This window comes from Ambystoma mexicanum, chromosome 12 (assembly GCF_040938575.1).
Source record: "Ambystoma mexicanum isolate Mex_15411 chromosome 12, UKY_AmexF1_1, whole genome shotgun sequence".
NCBI classification, from domain to species: Eukaryota; Metazoa; Chordata; class Amphibia; order Caudata; family Ambystomatidae; genus Ambystoma; species Ambystoma mexicanum.
In genome coordinates this window covers 920,503,267-920,524,009 of record NC_090936.1, presented here as the reverse complement: position 1 = coordinate 920,524,009, position 20,743 = coordinate 920,503,267, and the positions used below count along the sequence as shown (strand labels likewise).

Sequence of the window (20,743 nt, the reverse complement as noted above, 5' to 3'; positions counted from 1 at the left end):
TTAAATCTGTGGTTGACCAATGAGGTGGTGAATCGACGGGACAATGTTAATACCCAATTACCTGCTGATTCTGTAAACAACATGTAGAAACCCTTTAGCATTTGTGCACCGAATGTGATAGCCTATTGTCAATTTGCTATGCTCACTTCAAACCCTTATTTTTGGCCCAAGAGATCCTGACTCCAGAAAACCTATGGGTCTTATTATTTCACACTACCAGAAAGGCTGTAAGATATGCCGTGGTTAATTATTTACATCAGCTCAAAATACCGATGTATGCACTGTCAAAAAGCTGATTTGTGAGCAAAATACAATTTTCTACTGTTGAAACTCCATAATGAGTAATGTTTTAAATTTGTTTTCTACATGTAAAGATCTAATCACGTTTGTTATTTATTTATCTTGTATATATGTCAATTATGTAAATTGTTGTAAATTTGTGTATATGAGTTTTTATTTTTTTTTAAAAGTTGGAAGGTCTCGATTTTGTCGAGACCAAACCAACTAAATAAAAATAAAAAAAAATAAAAAGTTTGCAATTTTGGTCCAGGTGGATTGGAGTTGAGATGTTTGTCCCATAATGTTAGGGGTCTGAACTCTCGGGAAGCAGAGCAATTTGCTACATAGGCTGAAGCATTTGCAGTTGGATATCACGTTCCTTCAAGAAATGCACCTGCACAGGGTTGATGTGGGCAGGCTCCGTACAAAAGATTTCCCACAGCAGTTTCTCTCCACATACCCTCTTAAACAATGGGAAGTAGGCATCCTTATCAGAAAGAAAGAGGGTCCTGTTTCAGGCTCTGGGGACCAAAAACGACGTTGAAGGGAGATCTCTTTGTGACGTGCCAACATTGGGCAGAATGTCTTCATGTGTGGGGTATTGAGGGAGTTGTTGGCATTCTCTAAGGGCCATATTATTCTTGGGGTTGGTTTAATTGCCCATTGACCCCAATTGAAATGAGTCTAAATGGGACTATTGGGGGGTCTGTGCGTCCCTCTGCCACCCTCCTTAAGCACTATCAGATTCTTGCATGGTCGATTTATGGTGTTACATGCACCCAGAGGAGAATAACTAATCTTCTTTTGCTCACTCCCTTTATACATAGTCCAGAATAGACAACTTCTGGATGGGAGAAGGCTTCATCTCCAAAGTAAGTAGCATCAATATAGGTACCATCGACTTCTCAAACCATGCCCCCTTCATCAGGACTCTCAGTATTCTCCCGAGTGAGGCAGGCCTTAAGTGTTGGAAACTCAATCACACTCTCCTCAATGATCTTATAGTGAGGGAGGAAGTTAGGGGAACAATTGCTGAGTTCTTTCAGACTAACAGTGGGAGAGGTCACAGAGGTGACTTGATGGGTCTCATTTAAGGCTTAAGTGAAGGTTAGGGCAGAGGAGTGCATTTATGGTATTCCCTACAGGGACGAGGTACATAAAATCAAATTCTTTGCGGATGATGTGATTCTGACCCTGACGAGGACCAAGGCCTCGGTCCCCAAGCTGATGGAGATCCTGGACTCCGGGCCAGTCTTAGACCAGATTGCACCCCAGGCAGGTAGCATGGGTGGCGCGCCCCCAAAATGTTGGCAGCGGTGCTAACTTCGGAAATAATGGGGGAGGGGCAAACTTACTTGTGTGGGGCATCTAACTTCTTTACACATTCTAATGAGACTATTCTAGTGCAGCTTCAATGTTACAATCAGTAAACTCTCTCCTTCACATCTGAAACCAGAGAAACCACACACTTAAGCACTGCTGTGAGAATTAAGTCTCCTGCCCCTATCCTTCCAATCACTCCCCTGACATGCAAGTACAAACACCCCTCCTCTTTCATTTGCCTAAAAATGTATTCATACAAATGTATGTGCTAACAATGAAACGTTTTACATTAGTAATCGCTGGGCATTTGTTAACTCTGCAGCTGCCAGCACCATTTATTGTCTGTGTCTTGTTCTGTCCGTCTACAGCTCTGTTCGCCTTATCATACAAGATGGACGGAAGAGTAAGTCTGAAATGTCTTACTAAGGCAAGGGGGGGGGGTCATGGTGTTTGATGTGTTTTGCTTAAGATTTCAGGTGTCAGATCTGTATCACTGAACCTGATATGGGGTATTTGCCTGGGCTCTGCTTGATTCACTCGAGATGGGCGGTTGGGGAGGGGGCCATGGGTGGGTGGTCTAACCAGTGCCTGTGCCCGCCCATTATCCCCTCCCTCTCATTTGTGCCTCATCTGGTGCTTCTCCAGTGCCTCTGTGTGCCTCAATGTGTGACCGGGTGCAACACAATGATGGGTGCAGCTTTGTGTCTGTGTGTACCCTGTGCAGTGTTTTATCAAACACCAGCATTACGGGGAAGCCTGGCCTGTGGGCACCTTTGTGACACATTGCGGAGTGCTTGGGAAGCGAGGACGACCCGCAAAATATATAAGCATATGTGGGTGCTGTATCAGTTCTCTGCATGGCCCATTTAGCCTGCCGTCATTAATTTTCAAGTTAATTGCATTGCTTCAGTGAAACCATGGATGGCAAGGTGGAAACGTAAATGGTGGACTTCTGATATATAGATTGATGCTTCTGTGGTCCGCAATCCCAACCTTACTTTGTGATATTACAGTGTAATACTACATTCCGAATGCTCTTTTTTCTCTATAGCGTTTATATTGGTTGAACAATATTAATATTAAAAAGGCTATTTTAGGTTATTTTACACTTATTATTTTGGGAATTAAATACTTGATGTATATAAATTGCTGTGCTTGTGCTACACCCAGAGCACAGCAAAGAAAGAGCTTTTCATGTCTGTGTTAAAGTAGCGACCATCATTTTAAAAGTAGGGTATTTCAGTATTCTTAGTATGTGAGTAAAATGTACATTAAAGGCGGTTACTCATTTAATGAAGGGGCTTTGTAGTGCTCCATTACAGTGACAAATTAATGCCTTTGCATCAATAATACATACAGCCTGTGATATGAGCGACTCTGCTATTACTGTGTTACGCTCGTACTGCATGGTTGTTGCACCACTGCCCCACACCCACCTGCACAGCACTAGCCTCACAGAGCAAGATGCAGAGCTACAATAATGCAAATACAGGCACACCACCTCTTTGTATCCAGACTGTGTGTGCAACGCTAGCACAAAGAGTTGCATGTACCCGAGATACTAACCACTCGAGCACAACTTCGCAAATGCCGTCTGAATGCTACCAGCCCAATCAATCAGCCCCAACTCTGTACAGCACATGCGCTGAGGAGGAGGCACGTGTAATCAACCAATTTTCGGCCTGGGAACTGATGAGCAACACATGTTGCTTTTAAGGCCCGGCCGCAAGGGCTTGCAAAGACCCCAGAGGGATCTGGCTTTGTATGCACTGCTGCTGACTGCAGGAATTGCAGAGTCAGATTTAAAATGTTTCACTTTGTTTTTTGTGTACTTTATGTACTTTTTCACAATAATTTAAATGATGACAATGGTGTTGTTGAAGTCAGACTGGTGCCCCCCAGAGCCTGGCACCTCAGGCAGCCGCCTGCACTGCCTGATGCAAAGACGGGCCCTGCCTGGACTCTTTCTGTCCGGTATCTGGTTTTAGGGTAAACCTTAGTAAAAGCGAGGCTCTGAATATCTCTTGTTGGGTGGAGGCTTTTGAACACTCTGAAATGGACAGTTCCGTTCTCTTGAGCGGCTGAGAAATTTAAATATCTGGGGATTTAATCTCGCGTCTCGTTGTGATGGCTTGTTTTCGAGCAAACTACCCAGCTCTGTTTGAGGCCATTAAAGCTGATTTGTGCTCTTGGTGGATGAGGGATATCTGGTGGTTTGGGAGGGTTGCGGCCATCAAGATGAATATTCTTACTAAGGCTGCTGTACCACTTTCAGGAACTTCTGGTTAATGTTCCGGCCCATTCTTTGGCTATGCTGCAAAAGGAGATTATGGGGTATGTCTGGCAGTGGCTGGGGGGTGCCTGTATCTCTAAAGCTATGCTCTATAGGCCCAGGGTCATGGTGTTATGGCACTAGCAGACATGCAGAGATATTACTGGCAGCTCAATTACGAGTCATTCGGGACTGGATTAACCCTTCCTCTTCTAAAGTGTGGCATTGCCTGGAAGAGGACATGGCGGGTAAGCTGCTTCGATATCTCCCATTGCTGCCTAAGGGTGATAGGCCTCTGACTGTCAACAAGCTACAAGCGACTGGTTTAACTATGTGAGTGTGGCACTCTGTGAATGTGCATTCGGGCCTCTCCTCCTTCCCCTCCTCTCTCTCCCCTATTCATTTTAATCCTAGCTTTCAACCGGCTTATGATGGCATGGCCTTCTCCAGGTGGAGAGTGGGAGGCTGTGAATTTTTGGGGCATCTATTTGACCAGAGCCAGATTCGCTCCTTTGCATCCTGCAAGGACACTTTTGGAGTGAAGGGGGGGAAGACAAGTTTCAATATTGGCAGCTTCAGCACTGGGCGATGCAGCCGCACAACAGGCAGCTACCAGGCACCTTACCAATTTTGGGAAACTTGTCTTCTCGGTGACTTCCTCCAGCGTTGTTGTGTCTAATCTTGATTCCTGCCTGGGCAGAGACGATGGGGTTCTCTCCCATCCTATTTAGATGCACGGCATAAGGACCTGTGATGTGTGTTCTCCACTGAGGAGTGGATAGGGGCGTGGAGGGGTCTTAGTAGGGCTACCACAAGTGTCCAGTATTCAGTTCAAGTTCCTGGCAAGAGGGTATTTAACACCAGATAGGATGCAGCACATGGGGAACAGGAGTCTGGGTTGGTGGCGTTGGAGGGAGATGTGGGCACATATATACATATATGGTGGTGTTGTCCTAAACTCACACGGTACTGGTCTGAGGTGACGACTACACTTAACTGGGGATTTCATTACCTCTGGAGCTGAGCGTTTACCTACTCTGGTTTCTCCGGGGGGGTTGGGGTGCGCACAGTACTGATTCACAATGTTGGACGGGTACATGTGGTGCTCCTTGCTGCAAAGGTCAATAAAGCATCCTATTGGAGGTTTGCAAAGGTGCCAAGTGAGGGGGATTGGTGGTCACACTTGTGGTCAATAGTGGCCTCTGAGAAGGTGACCTATCATGCTGGGAATGAGACTCTGGTTTTCTTAAGAAATGGGGTGGTCTTTTGACATATGCTTGTGCTCATAACAGAGACTGTATCTGCTTTGCACGATGGAGAGTGGTGGGACTGATGGAATGCCCCTAGAGGCGGCAGTGTACCGAATGACTTGAACTGCTGGTTTCCCTTTTGCTATTGCTTATCACTGTGTTTGCCTCTAGCGGTTGAAAGTTGAACTTAATGCATCCATTTTGTTCTGTTGGGATGGGGGAGAGATGACAAATTCAGGTACATTTGCTATATACCTGAATCTTTTGTCCTCGCCAAAGCCTCCCACTTTGGTGAGGTCTCAATGTAGCTGAACTTTGAGCGTAATGTTGTCTGTTATCTTGTAAAAATGCTAATAAAAATTATTTCAACCCAGAAAAATAAGCTACCGCTGCCACCAGCCTATCTTGGCTACCCTGGGTATCAGGAAAACTGTCCATAAAGAAAAAAGGGAAGGAGAACAAGGTTGCCCTCACTACTGTCTACAGAGGAGGTAGTAGTACTACACCGACCTCAATGGGATACAGGATCTCCTTGCATGTGTAATTTTAAGGACTATCCAGTGCCGACAAAAGAAACTGAGCTAAGCAGGTAACAATAGCTCAAGAGCACACAGTCAGCCGATATGCTAGGGGTTCCATTAAAAGGGATCAGAAAGCTGCAAAAAGAAAAATCTTTCCTAGCAGGAAGTGATTAGGCGATGATGAACAAGTATGTGATAAAGTGTCAAGGTGGAGGTAGAACAGACAAGGGTAATAAAGAGGAGAGGTGGTTTTCTTTGGAATTAGATCATCCCCGATAGTTGAGGAAGGTGAGCTGTTGGAGTACAGAGATGGATCCCATCGATGGGGAGAAGATTTAAGACACCAAACCCAGTTTACAGGCCAGTCTGTGGCGTCCCCTGATGGAAACTTTGGGATTTAGCTTTGCAACACTCTGGCTTCCCTCTTGCATCGCCCTATTCCTGATGCACAAGCGTGCCTAGGAGAATGTCTACTGAGAAACCAGGATGAGAAGAAGCAGACAACAGCCATAGAAACCGGAAATAAGAGATGATTTGAGATGTTTCTGGGGAAAGACCTTGGATTGAGACTTTGTTTTGCATCAGTGGAACTTTTACCTCCACTCAGAGACTTTTCTGTTGTTGGAAACGATTGAAATGCCATCCTGTTTTTGTTGCCCAAGTCTTCTTACACGCCCCTACATATATGTATTTTTGTTAATTCTCTCCCTTTCTGTGCCTGTCTCGTTGATTTCTCTTGGCTTTTGAGATTGTATAACCTTAAATCTCAGCCAGCATTTTAATTCTTGCTTTTTCCATATATGTTCACAGGATCATTATGCTCCGCTCAGTAAGGAGTATCCCCGCGTTGGTCCTCCAGATTCCTCCTCAACCATCAGCTGGGGCTCACCAATGCAAACTCCATATGCACAGCATTATGCAAATCCACAGGTCAGTTTCTCAAAGACACATGCATGAGTAGAATATGTGGTGTAATGAATTAACGTAAGTTATTCATGGTAGGAATATATTTTTGTAACATCAGTCATTTGTTGATTCTGATTTTATTAAGTGCATATGATTCTGAAGTAAGAAGCGTATTAGTAATTAAAATTGTTATATTTCAAAGATAAAATGTTCAACTGACAGAAATAAATGCAGATTTTTCATATTTTCAAGAACTGGCCTCCCAAGTTCGATTCGCCTGTAGCAAATGTGGAATATCACGAAAAAAGATATATATAGTCTTACAAATGTATTTTTCAATTTATTTTGGATATTTATTGAGCATGGACCTTACTTCATGAACATGTAGTGATGTTCTTTAGTACATTGGCCCCAGAGGTGTAGGAGTGGATGGATAGAATTGTTGAGTGTGTGAAGCAATAGTCCTAACAACATAGCATTGATCAGCAGCTTCAGCGCCATACTATTCCGACTAGCATGGATTAGTTGACCATTACTGTTAGTGGGGACCATGCAACATTTCTGAAAGCAATGACAGAGTTGGAACAGGGGGGTGGGCTATCAAGGAATACTGGGTATGTGGAGTTTGTTGGAGGCTGGATTGTAAAGAAGGTGCTATTTCAAGTGTAGGTTATGGATTTAATTTATCAGTTACAGTTAAATGAGGGTGAGTGTGACATTGACAAGTTTGAAATTCCACAGTCTGGTGGTGTAGACCAAGATTGCTTGTTTCCTGATGTGCGTTTCCTCTGCTCTAGTCTAACTAGGTTGCAACTTTGGTTGCTGTGCCCACTGCCAGAGACGAAAAATTTTTCTGCCAAATAAGTGGGAGCTTGCATGATCCTTTTGTATATGGGGCACCTGGCTTTGAAGTTGATACTTGTACAGGTAGCTGGTGAAATTAGAAGAATGTGGATGTCCTATTTTCTTATTGTGGACCGCTTTGATGAGTAGGGCAGCTGGATGCTTCTGATGGGTACTAGTGTGGTGGTGGGTAAGTCAGTGAGCAGAGCAGAGCATTTCCTGTGACTAGGTGAGCCGGAACTAGGGTTGTATGGTTGTATGGTGGATCTAAAACTGGTTTCTGGTAGGAAGACTTGATTTTTCTCAGCAGGGACAGTTGGCACTATGCTTTATTAGTTTTACTTGTATGTGCGGTTTAAATGAGGCATGGTTTCCTATGTGGAATACCAGAGATTTGGCACATGGGGTGATCTGTGCGGTGAAGCCCTCAAGGTTCATGGCAGTCATCAGGTCTAAATGTAGGGTGTTTAGTGGTGTTGATGTGGGCCAGGGAATTCATCTTGGTAGGGTTCAACTTTTCAATTTGAGACATAAACTAGACATTCAGGTCTGGACAAGGGCAAGGCAATCCTCCATATGGTGGATGGGTGCGAGAGATGATCATGTACAGTACAGTTGTGCATTGTCAGATTGCCTCAAGAATGCACCGACTCTCAAAGGGTTTTTATTAAAATATTGGCGAAGAGACTCACTAAGTCTCTCTTTCTCTTTCTCTCCTTCTCTTTCTTTTCACCCTTGGCCCTCCCTAGCTCAAGCATGCCTAAACCCCAACATGGTCGTGAGAGATGGGTAAACCCTACTGCTTATGATTTGCCTGGCTATTGGTGAGGGCCTAAGGGCAATTACCTTGTCTTACACCCTCTGGGGTCTTCGAGGTATATCCTAACCTGGGGTTCCACAATAAGATTGGTGCCTTTCAAACCCCCACTCCCCCCAGGTCTCACCCCATCATTACCTGTCACCCTCTTGGACTCCATGCCCTTATGTTATGTCCCTACTTTCCCTTTTCATGCTCTCCTCCCCTTCTCATCTTCGCACTCTCTCTCTCCCTCTGATGTTACTCCACCTTAAGTCTACTTCTGCTTTCCCTCTCCTCTCCCTTCATACCACTCTACTAGTCTCCCCTCCTGCCACTACCCACTATTTCCTTCCACCATAATCCTCTCCATCCACACCATAATCCTCTCCACCCTGTCACCTTTCCTTCACTTCCTTCACTTGCTCAGTCACCTCAACCAAACTCATTCACACCCTTACCCTTACTCACCTTACATGCACTTTCACTCCAAAGTACCACTTTCTCTTACCAACCAATAGCTCCATCTTCCACGCACTTTCTGTCATCCTCTTCCACGCTCCACTGCACCGTCCTTCCTTTGCCTCGTCTGTTGATCCGCCTTCTCCTCCCTTGACCTCATATGAACAACTCGCACTGCCTTGATCTCCCTGCCCTCCTTTATCCTCTGCCTTCCATTGGCTGTCCGTCTCAACTGGTTCCCAGGGTGCTGATGTGCTCTCCCCCAGGGGCTGGGTTACAGAGATCAGAAACTATAAAGGCCCTTGCAAGCCTTGCCCTTTTTGGAAAGTGGGCCCCAGCCTTCAGTATTTCCAGCACGCTGTAATTAGTAATTTTTGAAGTTTGTTTGCGGGTTGCATGGAGCATCTGGATTGTGTCTCTTGTTTCCCTCTACGATAGTCACCTCCCCTCACTGGTGAGCCATCTGATTGGGTATCTGCCACAAGAAATCCTGGCATTCATGATCCTAAAGAACTGCAAGACATGTCCTTGGCCTCAAGCCCAGGGACCGTATCTCTCCAGGACTGAAATCTCTACACTGGCTCCCAGTGGCTGCGAGGATTAAGTTCAAAACCCTCTGCATTGTCCACAAGGCCTTCTGGGGCCTGGGGCCTAAATACCTTCAACTCTCTCTTCCTAAATATCTTCCTTCCCGAGCCCTTCGCTCATCCGTCTCCAACTCCCTCAGGGTCAGCCGCTTCTCGAAGCAATGAGCTGGGGGTAGATCTCTCTCCGCGGCAGGGGCCTCCCTCTGGAACAGCCTTCCTGCCTCCCTGAAACTTGAGGAGAACCATCTCCGGTTCCGGAAGCACCTCAAAACCTTCCTCTTTGCTTCTGCTTTCTCTCTCCCTCTCCAATGCTAAATTCTTCACTGAAACTGCACTGAATCTGCAACTGGGCCACCCTCACCGACCTCGGTCCTGGGCCCAGCCACTCTCCACTTGCAGTGCCTCCCTGGCAACCCCTGCACTGCGGGACTGTCTCTGTATCCCTACAGCACCCCCTTCCCAGCACTTCTCTGCACTTACCTTGCACTTGCCACCAGCTGGCCCTATTTATTTATTTTTTATTCTACTTACTTTGTACTGCACTTCCCCTTGCACTTTTTCCCTTCCCCCTACCCCCTGCACTTGCGCGGTCTGAATGACACCTGGCCTAGTAGGATCGTTTTCTGTCTTCCCCTTGTTCCCCCCTCCCTGCCTCGGCACGCATTGAAACACTTGTGTATAGGCACGTTACAAATGCCATATCATATAATATCAGAATGAATAATGGCCTGCATGTTGCATAGCAGATATGGGACACGCAAAAATAGTACTTTGGGCCTCATTTTCTTTTTTTTAATTATTGTTATACCGTTTTAAAAAAAATGTAAACAATACAAATTATCAGATTAAAACACAAATTCATAAAATTTACAATTCACTCCAATATTAAAATGAGTTGAAAAACATAAACGTACTTGAGAATAAAACTCATAACACTTCAAATTCATTCTAAATGTAAAGAATAAAAAAAAAACTAACTGCCAGCACCACAGAAGTAGTTCTACCTGCCAAACAAAATTGCATAAAAGACTTGCATAACATTATAGTTAACATTGTTAACAAAACGTCTAAAATGTAATTCTCGGGGGGCACTGTTGCGCAAAGAACAAGATGGACCCTCTTGTATAGAGCACCTACGACTGAGGCCAGCCGGGGTGAAATCGGTCTTCTTCCTGCAATTATTCAACACCCACGCCTGAGAGACAAGCCCCCAGATGGCTTTAGCAGCCCACAGACCTTTCCCCGGCCCCGATCAGTGATCGTGGAGTGAGGGACGAGCGGCCCGCTCCAGAGCAGCAGTGAGCGAATTGGCATGGACCGCACTGGGCGTCACACCACAGGGGAAGGCTGATCCAGGTTACCTAACATGGTGAGATTCCAGTGGCCAGGGTTGGTAGCTGGCAGACCCCTGATCCCTGTTGGGTGTGGTTGTGGTGGCCCTCGAATGATGATTAGAAGGCCCCTCACAGTAAGAAACACCCTGCTAAACACAGCACAGTTGAGGGCCTCCCTGTGCCAGGAGGCAGCCCATTATTCTGCATTCTTATGGCTGGTGGCTCCCTCCGGTGATACACCCTGATTGGCTATATATTTTAAACCAGTGCGGAACTGCACCACGGGACACCAATGGTCCCTCACACCATCCGGTGCCCCGCAAGGCCCAAAGAACTGAGGCTACAGGCACTGCGCCACCCAACAGCCTGGTAGCCATTATGGACTGTGCCCAGGTGGCCTCTCTGCGGAGCACCCCTGATAACCACTAACCCAATACTGGCACAAATGAGCTTTGTGGGGTACCAGTGGCCCCTCCCACCATCCTGTACCCTGTAAAGCCCAGAGAACTAAAACTATGGGCGCAATGCAACTCAGCAACTTGGTTACCAGCACAAGTTAAGCTCTGCAGCTCTCTTGGGTGAATTCTGGCGGACATATGGACAACAGCAGGGGGATCCACCGGCATAGTCCATTTACTGGCAACTACAGTGGGGACTGAGCGCCTAACACCTAGTGAAAAGTCCCTTCATGCAGCACTGACATTACCTTGTGCTCCGATTTCAGAGTGGCTAGATTAAGGTTTGCGGAGATGGCTCTACCACCCAAAGGCTATCCCCATCACCTGCACCCAAAAGACAAATTAAGTATGATATTGCATGTGAGTCATCATGCTGGATTGACAAAGCCCTTCTTGTGGCAACCAAGCTAATTCTGAGAGTGTGGAAAACTACAAAGAAACCACTTGTAGAGGGCTGGTTTTCAAACATGCAAACTCTATACATTTTGGCCCTTCAATGATATGTATGGATGAGTGTAGATATTACCAAATATGTATGTGTTAGTTTAGTCAGGGGGTATGTGTATGGGGATGTGTGATGGTCTTGTGGTTTGTTTTTGTCAATGTGGTTTGTGTATCACATTTAGTTGCTATAAATCAATTGGGTTTCGTGTCACTAGTAGAATTTATAGCTCTGCATTGTGTCATTTATTTGTAATATGTGATACGTTAGATGAAATGCGTTCTGATTATCTTGAAACTATATCGACACAAAACCTGTATAATGACTATATTTGCTGTTTTTGTTGTGGAAATCTAAATAAAGTGATGAACATTTAAAAAAAAAAAAACATTGACCTATCACCATTATGAGACAATAGATCGCAGGATCAGGGCATTGGATACCCTTGAGGCGCTATAGATGTGGGTTTGCATTCCCTGTCCTTACACAGCATGACAAAAGGAAGCGCTAAAAACCAACGCTCTGAGCCAATACACCAAATCCACCTCTAAACAACCGATTGTCAGCTGAGCGGCCGCAGGCATGGAACCAGAAGCAACGCCAATGGTTCTCACTGAAACCCAACGTATGATGGCATGCATGCATGCAGGAGGGGTTTGCCAAAATGCACAGCAAGCTGGACGACATGACCACCACCACCTTAGACTCAATGAAAACTTGCATAGACAAAACCGTTCAATGCCTAGTGGAGGCTGAAACAAGAGTAAGCACAGTGGAGGATGATGTATCCACCATGAGAAATGACCTCGCTACACTCTCCAGGCGTGTGCTCCAGGTTGAAAGAATGACGACTTGGAATCATGCTCTTGTCGTAATAACATCTGTGTCATAGGAGTTCCTGAAAGTCAACCTTAGAGCAGTGGATTGAGACCACCCTGTTGCTGCTCCTTGGGAACCCAACGTTATCACTGCAGCTTGCAATTGAGCGTGCACATAGATCCCTGGCTCCCAGACCTAAACCTGGGGCACATCCACGACCCATCATTGTCCGTGTCTTTAACTACAGCGACCGAGATACAATCCTCTGAGCTGCCCATGAACAGGAAGACCTGATGTTGGGGTCAAACAGAATAGACGTCTATCCTGATTTCACAGTGGCTGTTCAGCAGGAGAGGAAATCTTTCTTGGCGGTCAAGAAGCGCCGGCGTGAACACATTTTAAGTATGCAATGCTATATCCTGTCAAGCCACGGGTGGAGTGGAACAACAAGACTTCTTCGCGCTACCTGACGAGGCCATGAAGTTTCTGGACAATACAATACTGAAGCTCTGATCTACAAACACGGTCCCCATGGACTGTTCTTAAAATGGCGGCCTGCCTGCCTCCGACCACACTACTACGGTTTTCTACAACTCAAAGTTGTACACCTTGAATACTGCGGGTTTAATATCCAATACGGTATTAAGAATGGTCACCCTCTTATCTGCGGTCCAACAATTGATGGTGGGCGTGTCACCCCCTGATGGGGGCAATTATCGAAGAAGTGTGTGAACACTTAGCCTCCTTATTTGTGTTTCAGTCCTGTGCTGGCCCAGGCGATACTGTGCACCAGCTCCCCCATGCAATGTTGTGTTAACAGTTTGGGATGTTTCTCAGGAGGTATCATCTCCCTAGTTCCAGGGACAATGCAGGAGGGGTCGGGAGGGGTTTAATTTTGTTAAAAAAGCACTTGATACACACTGCACCTACAATTAAGATAATAAAAACCACAAGCAGGAACTTAAAGGCACAGGGAAGGTCAGATTTCTATATTAATGGAGACACCATTAACTATGCATGCAAAGGCGGACGCTCTAGGCAGATATATCTTGGTGTACGGTGTTCTTGCAGGGAGAGAAATACTACTGCTGAATGTTTACAGCCCAAACATAGTCGACCCTTGGTTCTACACAGACTTTCTAGATGAGCTAGCCCAATATCCACAAATCCCAGTACTATGGGGGTGGGGGGGTGACTTTAATACTAGTCTAGATTTGAAACTAGACAGATCCACACACACTCATAGAACTCTTAGACAAACTGCCTCTACGATTAAAGAGGGCATGCGTACCCTGAGCCTGGTGGATGCTTGGAGGCCATTACATACCAAAGACCGTTCCTATTCTTATTATTCGTTGGTCCACGACTCCCACTCCCGTATTGACATGTGGCTTATCACCGACACGCTGCTAGGAGGGGGTCAGCGAAGCCAACATGCTTCTTCGCACCTACTCAGACCATTCCCCGGTTACTATCTCCCCGACATTGCCGACGTTCGCCAGGCGCCGCAGCAACTGGCGCTTTAAACAGCTGCCGCTTCAAGATGTGGCTTTTGTCTCCACCATTGATAACCATGCGCAACTATTCTTTGGAAAAAATGTAGGCTCTGTACCCTCGGCTGGTGTGCTCTGGGAAAGCTTTAAGGTCTAGATCTGGGGAATAGCGATGTCGGCAGAGTTCAGTGTCCTCGAAACCATATGTCATAACATAGTGAAAAGCGAAGACGAGCTACAGAGGCTAGAACGTGAACTAGCTAATAGTCCCCTCACAGCCATGCTAGCATAGATCAAAGAGACCATTGACACCTTTAGGACACATGAAATATGTGATATGGGCTAACGATATGGAAGAACAATGGGCACACATGCAATCAACTGAATAAAGACCAAAAGACATTTGGGATACACTTACATCGTACCTCTGGTGCGCAACAACGGAACTGGATACACCCCAGTCCCTATTAAAGAAGTGAACATCATTCATGCCGTTGCACTCCAGCCACATGAGCCGCATGGACATATACCTTTTATAATTACATGTTTTAGCCTAATGCAGTCTGTGTAAGGTTAACGTTCAGGCATGACCACCTCTGCTGTATGTGACAATTGTATTGCTATTTTATTATGCTGTGAGGTTGTACTGTGTGATACCAAGTGTACCAAAAAAGAAAGCAAGAAAAATAAAATGGAATTCTCGAAGACCCCCTAACTGAGAACAAGATGTTATCAAATGTTCCATGGTTTGAACTGTGTTCGACAAACCACAAAACCTACATTTACCTTGATCAGCCCTTACCATGTTATAATGTATCAAAATCTCTTTAGTTTGAATTTGATTCATACAAAATCTGAGGAAAAGTCGTCTCACTGCTCTATGTGGATACGTAGCAAGATAGGGAGCAACCATTCCAACAGATTTAAAATCAATCTTAAGTGGGCAAGTGATTCATATGAATGAAAGGATTCCATCGTATTTGCCCAATCCCTCCTACAAAGGAATTCTTTTACTCTTAATGGATTCTCTTTGAGATCCCCCACTGTAAGTCCCAGGTCAGCAAGTAGATGATCACAGGAATCTGAAAACTGCTATGTAAAAGCTTCCTCTCCATTAGACAACACCAAATTGGAGTTCCTTTTCTATAAGGAGGGAGTGCACAGTGGAAACAAAAACGATAGGTACCTACCCTGGACACAGCCTCTACGTGAAAGTAGACAGAGTTCCTATCGAATGGCAGCTAGAGGAGTGCCCTTAGAGACTTGAAGTATCCTCCTCCACAACTGGCCTTCTAGGCCCGAGAGCAAATCTCTGGGGGACAATTTTACCCTCATACCTCAATGAGGGGACAATTGAAAACCTCCCATATTCAATATCCACTCAAACTAATTGGTTGCCCAGTGCCGTTCCCAACTAGCACAACCTATTCTTTACAAAGGTTATATTCTGATTAACAGTTATGGGGAATCCCAAGTAAACAAAGTCCTTCATTTTTTCAAGGGTCACATGTTCAATTTGCCACGTGAATGATTTAGGTCTGTGTTTTCTGGTGTAATGCATTATTTTAGATTTATTCGGATTGATTTTTATTTTATGAGCATTGTAAGGAACTCATGGTGGCAACAGTAAAGAAAGACTCACGGTTCAAGGGTGTTTATTAAACTGTAAATGCAGGGTGGAAAAAAGCCTAACCTAAATTTAAGATGGGAGCAAGCTTTGACCATCAAATGAAAAATAAGGCAGTCCTTGTGGCGTCTTGTCAAAGAAAAAGGCCTATACTAAAAAAAAGAACTATTGACAAATCCTTACAACTAATTACAGAAAGAGTGTGGGATTGGGTTTTCTAAAAAGAAAGTGGTGTTCACAAATAATAAGTCAGGATGTGATTACCAGGGGCCTTCCTTCCCCAGGTTTTGAGCACGGGACAAGGTGGATCTCCTGAGCACAGCACACACTCGAGCCTTCCCAGGACGAGCCGACAGTTCCGTACCAGCCATCAGGAAAAGCTAGTACGGAACCATGGAAAAGTCTCTTTTCTATAAAAAGCCTCTTGCCTTGGAGGGCCTGATGGATTCAACAATACAAAGAAACAAAATGTTCCTTTCCAAATGGACTTTGGGTGACGACTTTCCACCCCTGGATCTCCCTTGGTTGGGCTCAGCCCCTAGACTTCCCTCGATTGGGCTCGGGCCTTTCTTTCGGGATCTCCCTCTGCCGGGCTCGGTTCCAAATGTCAAGAGGGACAATACACTTCCCCTGGTCTTACAATACTCCTTGCATTCACAAATCTTAATGGCATTTTAAACAGTTCATTGTGGTTATCCCTCGGTCGGGTTCACTCTTGCTAACCTCTGCAGCACACTGTTCATGCGCTAATTTCAGCAAGCAGGATTAATTTCTCCTAACTTCACAATCATCTGTCGGCCAAATACTTTCGACTGCACAGAGGATTTTACAAGACCCCTCTGACAACTTTGACCGCCTTTCGCCTTTTCCTAAGGCCTTCTGGTTATGGTAGTTTCTACCATTGGGTAATCGCCCAGCATTTCCTGCGTGAGCACCCACGTGGTGCGGGACTCCTCTGTTGCTGCTTCTCCCCTTTTCTATCAATAGCTCTTTAAGCCTTTCACAGTTCAAATTAGCCGTTTGCTACTTTTCGTTCAACACAATTTGGTTTCTTATCGATCTCTCCTCGACTCATCGGCTGTGATGAACCGCTTGATTTTCTTTCTCTTTGGAGTCAAGGTTGGTACCATGGAGACAAGCGTCTCTCCCTTGCTTGGTAATTAGCGGAGGATGGTCTTGTGTACCGTTGACATCTGCTGCAACACACGCTGGCTATTGTTTGCGGTCTTATAATTCCGTCTGCAGAGGTTTCACGGGCCTTGGTCGGAAAGGGCAAGGACACGTCTCTCCTTTTCAGCCTCTTGGTATGCAATGTATTTCTCCTCCTCTTGAACTGCTGTGCTGAGTTAGTTCTCATGTCGTGGGGTCTGCCTTGCTCGTCCTGTGCTCTCGTGCTCCAGCTTTTATCCCTGTGAGGAATGGAAAGGGCCATCAGGTGTGTGTGTTTCTGGTCAATTGCCTGACTTTGCCTGACCCTTGTATTGGGACATGTCAGGTAAACGGCTCTGGTGTTAGTCTGTTGTGTGAAAGTGTTTGTGTCGGAAAATGGGGGGCAGTGTTTTGGAATATCCTATGTGGTAGGATGGAGAAAAGGTGTTGAAACAAGTAGGATACCGTGTCTCACCCATCAGTGTCCTACTCCCCAAGGACCCCCCCATCCAGGTGAGCCTCCCTCAATGGTCCACTCCCAGGTACTGGATTTAATGGCGATGGACGTGTTTTGGCCACCTGGATGATAGATCCCCCGGGAACTAGCCAGGGAGACATCTTCAGGTTTCTCCCAGCATCTGAAAAATCAGAAAAAGCAGACAAAAGGATGCAATTCAATCGTGGTCTGGACAAAAATAAAAAAATGTGTTGGCATACGCTAACCAAAGTAACTTTAAATGTTGGATCTTTGTGGTGGCCAGGGCATCTGGATTTAGGTAATTGCCAATATCACACAAGCATAAATTGAACAAAGTTGGCGTGAGTACAGCCCTGCCAATCTCCTCTAAAAGTTGGTATGCTCCTTGACAAGTTGCCTTCTTGATATAATACAACTTGTATTTTAGAGTTGGAGTATAACCCAATGATAAGTCGTAGCAAGCCCTGCGGGATTCCCCCTTTCAAAAGCTTATTCCACAAAAGACCACGATCTACTGCATCGAAAGCAGCAGAAAGGTCAGTAGTTGCCACATATAGTATTCAAATTTGTGGTAATCAACTTGTCTAGTGACTAGTTTCAGGAGGAATCCTTTCAGTGTGGTGCCGTCATATTTTCGAAAGCCAGTCTGCCATAAAGGAATTCTATTAATTGACTTTTGCCATGTTTCCAGATGTTGTAAAACTAATGTGGCAAATAGCTTACTTTCTGCATCGACAATTGATATTGGTCGAAAGTTTAAGGTACCAGAGCGTGAGCCCTTTTTAAAGATTGGAAGTATATATGCACAGGACCATGATTTAGGAAACATACAAGTGGAGACAATATTATTGAATAAAACCAATAATATAGAGGCCCATGTTTCTTGGTCCTCCTTAAATAAAATGTTGCACAGATTGTTGGGTCCACTGTATCTTGAGGGACTGATCTTGTGGATGGCATTGATAATCTGTTCCTTTGTTATGATCATTGCCCAGGAATCTAGACCAGAACCCAACAAACGTGGTTCTAGCAACCCCATTTCAGAATGACTGCCAAAAACCTTACCAAAATGAGTCACCCATTGATGTACTGAGACTGAGGAAACTCTGTTTGGGATGTGAACAGGCAAGGTAATTTATTAAACTCCAGAATGAACGTATGTCTTTATTTCTCAGCACCAAAAAAAAATGTTTGCATCTCGCTGATGCCATAAGATACGATTGCTCTTAACCCAATTCTTATATGCTTGTTTTGCCTTTTTTATATACTGAATTTTAGAGTTTTGGCAAAGCGTTGTATCCTTGCCAATACATTTAATCTTTTGGAGTAAGGCCTTATGCCAAACCACATTTGGATCAAAAACATGACGATACTTCCTAAAGGAGCCAACACTCCAGTCAGGCTTACAAAAACAAACAGAAAGGAGTTACTCCAAAAAGTCCCCATACTTGTCCACTATAAATGTTGTATACTGCCAATCCAGTGATGAAATTGACAAACAAGCTGAAGCAGTTTCATTTACCCTGCGTATGGAGACCGTATTCCAACTCACTCAAATTCCAGTAGGATTTACTCTTATATTAGAACATATAGAGATTGGTTTTATTTGAGAGAAAGGAGAGAGCAGAAAAACAGTAGAGACGTAACTATGATCACTAAAATCATTTGGAACATTAAATAGATGAGTACATCTTTCATACAACCCACTACTTACAAAAATATAATCTATGGTAGATTCAGAGAAGCCATTTGACCAGGTAATTTAGCCGGGACATCTCCTCCAATAGAAGCATTCAGCATGGACAAGCCAAGACCTTCCAGCATTGTCATTCATGCTTGACCATATTGTTTCTTTCCACAACTGAGGGAAGGAAGTGCCATCTCAGATCGAACAGAGAGACAGCATAGTCCCCTAAAATAAGTAATTCGCCCCGGGATGTTTCAATTGCCATTCGTTAACACTATTCAATATTAAGTCAAAGAATTGCTGTCACGACCACGGACCTTAATTCCATGGGTCTGGTCTCTTGCCCCCGTCTTAGGGTTCCAAAGCACCATCCAAAGCACCATGGGTGGCCCTGGGCTAAGTCCCGGGAGGATAGCTCAACGGCAGCGTACGCGTCTTGGAAGCAAGACGACACGAAGCAACAACAGGTTCGATCCCCGGGTCCGCGCTTAGAAACCTCTGGGTGTTTAAGCGCGTTATAAATACGTAACTAAGACAAAAAAAAAAATACACAACTAAGAAAAACAAACAATTCCTGTAACAGCGCCTCAATGCCTGCGGGCTGTGTGAGCGCTTTATAAATGTAAAAAATAAAATAAAATAAGTTACAAGCAGGGGCAAGGTGGACTAAAGCATGGCAGTACTGGAGGCATACCAAAGCACTTGAGTAAACTAACATTCCATTCATGGGTTAATGAGCCTGGGACAGACTTTCAGGGGTTAATGGATCACCTTGGGCACATCCTGTACCAATCAGCCTCTTCAAGATGGAGGCATTGCTTTTGCTGTCATCCTTAGTTACAGGCCAGTCTTCTGGGTGTTGCTGGGGCTGGCTTACTATAAATATCCCGCCCAAGCCAAGATCCTTGCTTCGTGTCGTTCTGCAGATGCAGTGTGACACTCCCGGCATCATTCCTGCAATGGGAAAGGAAAACAGAAGTTAAAAGACTGCACGCGCGCGGCTCCACCGATCCCCAGCAGCTGTTACCTGCATCAGATCCTCGCAGCTACGCCTTCCAGGAACCTCCGTCTTCTCGCCATCCACTCTGGTGATCAGCTGCAGCCTCCAGGATTCCCTCCGGCTCCGTGCTCCGCTCATCAGCTGTTGCAGCCGCATGCCGCGACCTCCATCCAGTGAGCGGCCTCTTCACGGCAGATTTTCGCTTCTTGCAGCGCTCCTATAAGAAAGGAAAAACAAACAGGAAAAGGTCAGTGAGCAACAAGCAACACGCGTGTGCACTATAAAAGCACCAGCTCACCGTAAGGCGCCAAGGACAATAAAAGGCAATACAGCGCTTGAAGAGAACTTCCAAACAAAAGGCGCTAAGGCAGCAAATGCAATAAGAACTGGGAAACACCATAAGCGCCACAACTGAAAGCGTAAGACATGCATTGGAACAATAAGGGGGCCACTAAGCTCCTAAGGGGCAGCATCATTCTTGTGGCGCTGGGTCAGTACTAAAGCGCCTAGTATCACAAGTCTAAAAACCATGCACAAGAGAAACTGTCACTTGAGCATATTCATCAACCCACCTGATAGAACTCTTTTACAAAGAACATTCACGCCGCAGCAGGTCTGGGCGGAACTCCAAAACAGCCAGTGAAGTAACTGGCTGCACCTAAACCCCCTGTTGCGATCTAGCAGGATGGAGAGCCTCCTGTAACATAAAAGCAGGTGGGAGAGGACCCCAGCGGTTGTGGATAGTGGGAGGTACTGGGTGGTGGGTCCTCCCGCACAACACGTCGACTGATATTCCTGTGCATTCCTTTTCAGATACATACTTCACAGTCCACCGCCCCAGTACATTCAGGAAAGGCTGTTAGCAGAGGATTCCAGGTGCCCCTGTAGAGCAAAGGTGAGCGTTACAGGACGCAAAGCCTCTTACTGAATCTCTGCGCGGGCATCATGGAAACCTTAGATACGGACCAAATGTTATGTTATTTTGCACTTATATAGCGCCTTATATACTATTGGTAT

At 45.3% G+C, this 20,743-nt stretch overlaps 1 protein-coding gene across 10 annotated transcripts in view; it reads left to right on the top strand.

Moving 5' to 3' along the window:
- CAPS2 (calcyphosine 2) overlaps positions 1-20,743 on the top strand; it is a 1,666,464-nt gene that overhangs the window by 609,150 nt on the left and 1,036,571 nt on the right. For all 10 annotated transcript variants that reach the window (XM_069629404.1, XM_069629399.1, XM_069629401.1 and 7 more), the window contains exon 6: positions 6,456-6,575. In XM_069629404.1, coding sequence (XP_069485505.1) covers positions 6,456-6,575 — 120 coding nt within the window. The remainder of the gene's footprint in view (positions 1-6,455; positions 6,576-20,743) is intronic.